General features: G+C 37.1%; 1 protein-coding gene across 3 annotated transcripts in view; it reads right to left on the reverse strand.

Moving 5' to 3' along the window:
- RAB2A (RAB2A, member RAS oncogene family) overlaps positions 1–8,929 on the reverse strand; it is a 94,964-nt gene that overhangs the window by 35,100 nt on the left and 50,935 nt on the right. For all 3 annotated transcript variants that reach the window (XM_021709897.1, XM_008052873.2, XM_008052874.1), the window contains 2 exons: positions 1,830–1,912; positions 1,311–1,403 (listed from right to left, as the gene is read on the reverse strand). In XM_021709897.1, coding sequence (XP_021565572.1) covers positions 1,311–1,403; positions 1,830–1,912 — 176 coding nt within the window. The remainder of the gene's footprint in view (positions 1–1,310; positions 1,404–1,829; positions 1,913–8,929) is intronic.

The following is an 8,929-nucleotide window of genomic DNA, read 5'->3' on the forward strand; positions in this document are numbered from 1 at the left end:
CCTCAGCCTCCCAAAGGCGCAGGATTACAGGCTGAGCCACCGAGCCCAGCTCATTTTACCTTCTTAAGAAGTAGGTTTTCAGCTGGACTTGGTGGCTCAGCCTGTAATCCCTCGCTTTGGGAGGCTGAGGTGAGTGGACTGCCTGAGCCCAGGGTTTGAGACCTGCCTGGGCAACTTGGCGAGACCTCATCTCTACAATAAAATCAAAAAACTAGCCGGGTGTGGCAGTGCGCACCTGTAGTTCCAGTTACTTGGAAGGCTGAGGCAGAAGGATTGCCAGAGCCCAGCAGGTCGAGGCTGCAGTGGCCAGGAGCGTCTACTGCACTCCAGTCTGGGTGACAGAGTGAGACTCCAACTCAAAAAAAAAAAAAGAAGTAGGTTTTGGTTTAATTAGTTTTCTCTTTGTCATCTTTTTGATTACTCTGTTTAATTTGCTCTTATCATTCTAGTTTCTTAAGGCAGAAAATTAGGTAGTTGATTTGAGACTTTTCCTAATATAAGTGTTTAGGGTTATAATTTTCCTCTAAGCACTATCTTAACTGTATCTCATGCATTTTCAAAGACTGCAGAAATAAACTTGTAGAAAAAGATAATAATGCAAATAATTCCTGTCCGAGGAAATAAATGAGTTATCTTTTGAACTGGGTGTAATGGCTTACCAGTTTCTTCATTAATAGAAGCTTTGACATGTGCTCATTATCATAACAGGATTTTACCTTTCAAAACACATTACTACTATGCCCGGCTAATTTTTGATTTATTGTAGAGATGAGGTCTCACTAAGTTGCCCAGGCGGGTCTCGAACCCGCGGGCTCAGGCAATCCACTCACCTCGCCTCCCAAAGGCGCGGGATTACAGGCTGAGCCACCGAGCCCAGCTCACTGTAATTTTCTACCAAGATTAGTGAAAACTTTCCGACACTCCCAGAAGTTTAAGGAAACTCTGGACAGGCAACTATGTTTTCCCTTGTACTATTAGTTTTAAACTCGGAGCACAAGGATGTTCAACTCATCCCCTCAAATAAATCAGTGGGTTTAATTTAAATTAGTAACTTTATAAAACTCCTTCAGATATTTTTAAAAGTATTGTCTCCAAACAAAAAGTATTTCAAATACTAATCTCCAGAAAAGCTTATTATCTGTATTTTAAAAATTAAAAAAAAAAAAAAAACACTTGGCCTTTTCAAAATTCTACAATTTAAGAGACCAGTAACTTACATTTGGACAAATGTCAAGAAAGTAGTCATATAAACAGTAATTGACCCACAGTCCATCATTAATGAAACATCAGCTTTAAATGAGTCTTTTTACCTTTTATTTCCAATAAGCATAATGACCATGTTGGAATTAGAATGTTGGCGGGCATCTTCTAACCAGGTTGTCAAGTGGTTGAACGTATCTCTCCTAAGCATAAATAATAATTTGATTACTATTTTCAAAGAATTTCTTTAGTAGTATACAATAAGCAATAACATACCATTAAAGATAACCATTTTTAGCCATATCTATTTATGTAATGAGAAACAGACTTCAAGTACAGTATCTGGGTTCAGAGTTTACAGATTACACTTCAATTTATAAATTAAATTATAACCACACTTTAGAAAATTACAATTAATAAACAACATGCCAAATGGATAAATTTGGGGGTACTAATTCAAATAAGAAAAATAATTCAGTTTTTGTAGTAGATTTAAATTTGATTCAAAGACACAGTTTTAAGGCGGGTAGCCAGGGCATAAAGGCAAAGTTATTCTTTTAGTGTAACCATATTTATTTAGAAAAGTTCTCTGTATTAACTACCAAACTGAAAAATTTTCAAGTTCTCACCTTGTAATATCATATACTAGTAAAGCTCCTGCTGCACCCCTGTAATATGACCTTGTGATAGAACGAAAGGACTCTTGCCCAGCCTGTGAAGAAAGAAAAGGTTGAGAGTTTCCTTTAACACAATGACCTCTACATTTTAATGTATTATTCAGATAGAAAATATGGGCAGGTAGGGAAGGAGTGCATACAAAGTGAGAAGAAAACTTGACTTCACTGGTCTCAGGAAAAATACCATAATACCACTGCAGCTCAAGTCAAGCAGACACACATGCAGTCGTTCCTGCAAACCACCCCCTGCCCCAAGACCTCTAAACCCTTTTTGGCAATCCCTGACAACCCAATTTACTGAATGGCTTCACAATACATGAATCATTATTAGAGGACAGAATGGACTCCTAGCAACTAAGCTCTGAAGACAAATTTGAAAGGAAGCAAATAACCCAGAGCCTCACATTTGAATTCAATAACCCACTCCCTGGGGCAGCTGTTGACACTAGAATAAATAAAGCCCATTGTAAATAAATGATGAATGACATCTTTACGCCCACCATCTGCTGGTGTAAAGGTTGTTGGAAGGCCAAGGATGCAGATTTTATCAGTTATATCATAAACTGCAGTGAGCTTTCAACAGTCATCAGATGGAATTCTTTGAGCAATCATTTTATTATGAAAAACAGAAAATGGTTCTGAATTTAATTTATATTATTTTTTCTCCACACTTAATTTTCTCTGTATTTGATATATAATGCTTGTCAAAAGGCAACAGGATGTAAAAGTCATCTTTATATCCACTTACGAAATAGACACAAGAGAGTATGCAAAACTAGAGTCATTTCTCTTTTTTATGCATAGTATTAAAATTCTGTTTTTCAAGAATGACTGGTGAGAAATATGACTGTCCTGAGTTTAAAACTGAAACAGTTACTATCAAAAGTTCTTTTTCATTTTTAATCACTTGTTTTTCTACCTTTGAAAAAAGAATAAGCATTTTTTAAGCAAACATAAACCTGTTTTAATAATTTTTTATTGAAAATCCACTAACTTGAAAAATACTCAAATTTGCATGTTCTGAGTTCTGATCTTCCAATGTAAATGTTTAGCCCTTCTCATTCTCAGAATGCACACAGACAGTCCACAAGTTCTTCTCTGTTCTAATACTCCACACTCTATAATATACGCTTCTCTTGGTGTCCTTTCACACGACACTCCCTAGTTCCCATGTGCCCCACTCCCAGTGCCTAGCACTGGGTCTGTCACACAGCAGGCATTCAGGGAAAGCCTGTTGAGTGACAGAATAAATCCTAGTCTTAGTTACATGCATAAAATGGTCAGTATTCCATTCCACCTAAATGAGTGGACATCTGTAAATCCTAAAATGCAAAGATTCAATGAAAATATCTTATGTGGAAACTGACAATTAGATCCTCTCTCAGTAACCAATTTTGAAACTTAGAATAATGTGTTATGGTAAATTAGAGACTGAAAAAGCCATCACATAAAAGGTCTGTAAAAACAGCAAAATCATTTCATATGCGTTAAAAAACTAGAAGATACTAGCTGGAAGCATGAAATTATTTGTGATATACATTTGTTGTAATGTATCAAAAAATTCCTTAAAAATCCAAGTTAAAAACGAAAGCATTATGGGAATATCTTCTTTAATTTCTTAGCATGGGAAAGCTAAAGACTAGATCCTTAAGGGATTTATTTCACCATGAATCACATGTACTAAGGAAGGATTCTGTGGTAAATACTGTAGTACTTCACTTCTTTGCAGTTTTGCTTTCTGGTTACCCATGGTCAACCACAATCCAAAAATACTAAATTAAAAAATTCCCAGAAATAAACAATTTATAAGTTTTAAATTGTATCTATTCTGAGCAGCATTATGAACTCTTGTGCCATCCTGCCCCATCCAGTGGGGGATGTGATTCATTCCTTTGTCCGGTCTATCTATGCAACACTATCTTCCCAGTGGTCACTTAGCACAGGCTGAGTATCCCTTATCCAAAAAGTTTGGGACCAGACATGTTTCAGATTTCAAATTTTTTGGATTTTGTAATATCTGCATTATACAGTTGGGCATCCCTAATCTGAAACCTGAAATCCATAATGCACCAATGAGCATTTTCTTTGAGCAAAATGCTCATTGGTGCATCTTGAGCAATGTTAGAGCAAAAATGTTTTGGATTTTCAAATTAGAGTTGCTCAACCTGTATTGCCTCAGTAATCAGATGAAGGGGAAAAAAAGGATAGTATATACAGGGTTTGATGGTATCTGCGATTTTAGGCATCCACTGGGGGTGTTGAAATGTATCCCCTGCAGATAAGGATAGAGTAATGTAGTATGAAAAAGATAATATTTTATTCATTCAAAGTAAAAATCAGGTTTAGAGCTCTTATTTCACTAACCATCAAGCAAAGGTAAAAGTATTTCAAAACAATCTCAGGACATTCTGTGGGATGAATTAAAATAAACACATTGCTAGCAAAGCACTATTTTAAGATCTAAAACGTTTGTGTTTACAGTCCAGAAAAAATACAGTGAAAGACTAAAAGGGAAAACAAATTTAGGAAAAGAAGAAAAGCAAATGTCTATAACCATTTCCATTCTGCCCAAACTGTTTAAAAAAATAAAAAAAGAAAGAAACAAAAATTATGTTCCAATATGGGAATAACTTACACAATGTACCACTTCACAGTGAATACACTAAATGTGGATTTTTGTAAATTATTACAAAATCAGACAAAAACTCAAAGCAAATAAAAAAATACAATTGCAACTGGAGATTATGATTGTAGCTACACATCTTAAAATCTACGATTATTTTGTAATAAAAACCAATATTCAGAATAGTTTCCAAATTCTTGAGACCTCACTTATAAGAAGCCATCACAAACTCTGGTGTAGTCTCTGGTAATGGTAGTGATAGCAAAGTAATCTGGCTTTAAAATGTACTTTAATATATACTGGTCTAAACTCTGATCTATATTGTTTTAAGTGAAAAACATGTTAACTTAGGAATTGAGATATTGTTTGATTCTCTTTACTATGAAGTGTTGGACGTGTTGGTTCAAAGTGATTTTGGAAGCTTGAAACAAAACAGAGCATAGAATTCTTTGTCATAAGGGATTCATGATACTAGCATAGTATCATGTAAAATGCACTTAAGAGAAATGACTGGCTAAGTGAATAGCACCAGAAAACAAACCTGGGTTAGAAGTGGCTAGAGTGGACAATGAGCTTCCCTCAGCTCACAATATCACTCTGTGATTTACTTAAAAATTCATGAGGTCCCCACACTTGTAAAAAAAAGTCTGCCTCAAGAGATGACGAGCACACTCATTTTCAGTGATGCTTAGTATTAAAATCAAAGTTATGGAACATTTGGGCAAAGTAAGTCTTATAGACCTTCATTTTCCATAACTTAAAACTTACTTTCAATTGCCAGAAAAAGATTCCCCAAATTGGCTTTTCCATGTGTTTCTGTCTTTTTATTTACATCAATTTTTGCAGTAACCCCAGGCTGGCAACTGGTGGTAATCTTAATTCTTCTTCTGCTCCTATTATCTTCATAAAATAAAACTTGAGACAGGTTAAACTTTGCTCAAAAATTTCAAAGTACCCTGAATTAAAGTCCTAAGATCTATGGGAATCAGATCTCTGCTCGTCTCTCAAGAATTTTTTTTTCTTATTCAATAAAAGTCTTGTTCATAGTCAACATTTTTCTAGTGATGTCTTGCCTGCAGTTTGAATATTCCTGTTTTTGTGCCCCTGTTTAACTCCTTGCCTGAAAAATTATTTTCTCCTCCCTCCATCTATCCAATTTCCATTTCCTTTGAGGACCAGTTCAAGCTCAAATTCTTTCACAAAGCTGGGAAGCTTGCCCACCACACCCATAGGTAGCCTTTTTTCCTCCCAAATCCAAAAGCACGTCCATGTGGTCATTTGGTTTTAATACCATTGATTAGATAAAATGACTATATTGTCCAAATGCTTATCTTTTTTTCCTCTTTAGTTCTCCTTGAGGGATAGTCTAACTAAGAGTACTAAAGTATATTTCTAGTAGGCACTTAAATATGTTACCTTGATTGATCCCCAAGAGCCAATAAAGTGAGAAAATAAAGATTTGTAAGAATCAATATTACAGCAATAGTTATTTTACTCGAACTGCTCATGTATTTATATCATTTATTATCACTGGTAAGAACCAAAAAGAAAGAAAAAGGGGGTTTTAAATAGCCTAATAAGTTGTCCATTGTCCAAGCATTAAATCTCAGGTACTCCACCAAACAGACTCAACTTAAAAATCTAGACTTGTGATCAAGAAATCGCTATCACTGAGGAAAAAGATACTGAAATCTACATGCATGGAGAAAACTTCTATTTGGATACAATAAGATTAGTAGGAATCAAAGTGACCTTTATGCAGTCTCAGTATCCACAGCAAGGATGGTAAAAAAGTCAACCCAGACTATTTAAGTCTGGGATTGTGAGAAGAGAAACAAGGGTTGGAAATACAACAAAACAAAACAACAAAAAACAAAAACAAACAGCAGATGCTGAATGCTTTTATAAACTCTGAGGATATTCACTTTGAAAGAATCACTTAAAGAGGACACAATCACTCACATCAGATTCTTTAAATGCTGCCATATGAGAGAAAATGGAGGCCACAGGTAGGAAGTAATCATTAGAGTAGAATGAAATGTCTAAGTGTTTCCTGTCCCTGTGGTTGTTCAAGAAAAGGAGGCAAAACAACTACGCCTCTAAGCCTCTCAATTCCTGGGGTTGGAAGGGCATGATGGTGATGGTAGCAAAGAGGAAGGGCAGAAGCAAGGGTAAGACTGTTTCCAGCCCTCAGTCCTAGGCACTTTGCAGTGCTCCACTGCATTATGGGTCATCCATCCACATAATATTCAGGTTTTTTATAAGAAGTTATGAGTATAAACCAGAATGTTTTCAAAGGACAAAAAAAGGCTATGATTTGTTGAGAAGAAACTTTTAGCATGTAAGTTTCCATATAACTTTGTTAAAAGTTTCACTAACTCTTATTTGATGGAAAAAAATATCTATAAATTTACAACAGAAATATTTCTAGGGGGGGCCAGATGTAATCCCAGCACTTCGGGAGGTTGAGGTGGAAGTATTGCTTGAACCCAAGAGTTCAAGACCAACTTAAGCAACACAGTAAGACTCTTTCTCTACAAAATAAAAAATAAAAAAATTAACCAGGCATGGTGGTACATTCCTGTTACTCAGGAGGGCAGAAGGATCATCTAAGTCCAGGAAGTCAAGGTCATGGTTAGCCATGATCATACCACTGTACCCCAGTCTTGGTGACAGAATGAAACCCCTACTCAAAAAAGGAAGAAAAAAAAAAAGCCGGGCTAGGTGGCTCAGCCTACAATCCCGTGCTTTGGAAGGCTGAGGTGAATGGATTGCCTGAGCCCACGGGTTCGAGACCTCCTGGGCAACTTGGTGAGACCTCATCTCTACAATAAATCAAAAAATTAGCCGCGTGTGGTAGCACATGCCTGTAGTTCCAGCTACTTGGAAAGTTGAAGCAGAAGGATTGCTGGAGTCCAGCAGGTTGAGGCTGCGGTGGCCGGGAGCGTGGCACTGCACTCCAGTCTGGGCGACAGAGTGAGACTCCAACTCAAAAAAAAAACAAACAAAAAAAAATATTTTTAGGAGCCAGGCTCGGTGGCTCAGCCTGTAATCCCGCATCTTTGGGAGGTTGAGGTGAGTGGATTGCCTGAGCCTGCGGGTTCGAGACCCACCTGGGCAGTGAGACCTCATTTCTACAATAAATAAAAAAGTCAGCTGGGCATGGTAGCGCATGCTTGTAATTCCGGCTACTTGGAAGGTTGAGGAGGAAGGATCGCCGGAGCCCAGCAGGTCGAGGCTGCGGTGGCCGGGAGCGGCCACTGTACCCCAGTCTGAGTGACAGAGTGAGACTCCAACTCAAAAATATATATATGTACATATTTTTAGGGACGTTTAACAGATATACAGACTTAAATAAAACATCCATCCTACAAATTTTTTTTAAGGGTCAAGGAATCAAAAGTACTGAATATATTGGAAGGCAAATGAAAGAGAAAATGAAAGGCAAGAGAAAAAGAATTAAATGCAGAACAAGATGATAACTGCTGGGAAAGGTCTAACAGTGAGAACACATGTCTTCTGTCCTTTTTCTACCAATGAAACAGGACTGGGTGCAACTTATGTTTCTTCGAACCCTGGCAGACAGCAAAAAAACTTATACATTTAGCTTTACCTTTCAATAATTAAAAAAAATCACTCATTACATGGTAAAGGGAAAGTGCTTTAAGGGAGGTACTAATGGACTCTTATCACTGCTTCTAGCTGTGAAACTGATTGATGGCCTGAAGGCCTTCAAAGAATATCTGTTAGCAGTTATACTTACTAGTATTTGTGAAAGAAAGCAAACATGGGGAATGTTAAATTTTTGCAAGGAAAACTCCTAACTTTAAATTATGTGGGGAATGAAAATGAATATACAATGATAACAAATATCCTAAGATACTGAGACTTGGCCACGAAGGGGGGGGACGGGGTGGAGGACACGACACACTTTCACTCAGAGAGAAATTAAGTGTGAGACCAACTTTAATGTGTACTAGATTGTTTATTAAAAAGTTTTGGAAGTTTGGTATGAAAGTAAGAAGAAAGTCAATGAAAATAAGAGAAAAACCTATAAGGCAATTACTCAAGAAACAACCTCCAAAAGAAATCAGTTTACAAACTTTTTTGAATAGTTCTTTACTTATGGAAGAGGCCATTGGTTCCTAAAGCTCTCCTTGTGGCAGCTCTGGAATTCTGGGTTATGATGTCTTTAAAAGTGCCATAGTCTCTCCATTTCAGATACAGAGGAAAGAAAACAAGGCTTTTGCCCTCATAGGGGAATGCAAGCAAGGGTTTTTCTTCTATTTTCCTCTTATATTGTCCAGCATAAGAAATTACTTTAGATTTATTTTGAAAGTTCACTTTTAGCCGGGCTCGGTGGCTCAGTCTGTAATCCCGCGCCTTTGGGAGGCTGGGGTGAGTGGATCGCCTGAGCCCGTGGGTTCGA

This window comes from Carlito syrichta, unplaced genomic scaffold, assembly GCF_000164805.1.
Source record: "Carlito syrichta isolate Samal-C Ts95f unplaced genomic scaffold, Tarsius_syrichta-2.0.1 Scaffold287615, whole genome shotgun sequence".
Taxonomy (NCBI): domain Eukaryota; kingdom Metazoa; phylum Chordata; class Mammalia; order Primates; family Tarsiidae; genus Carlito; species Carlito syrichta.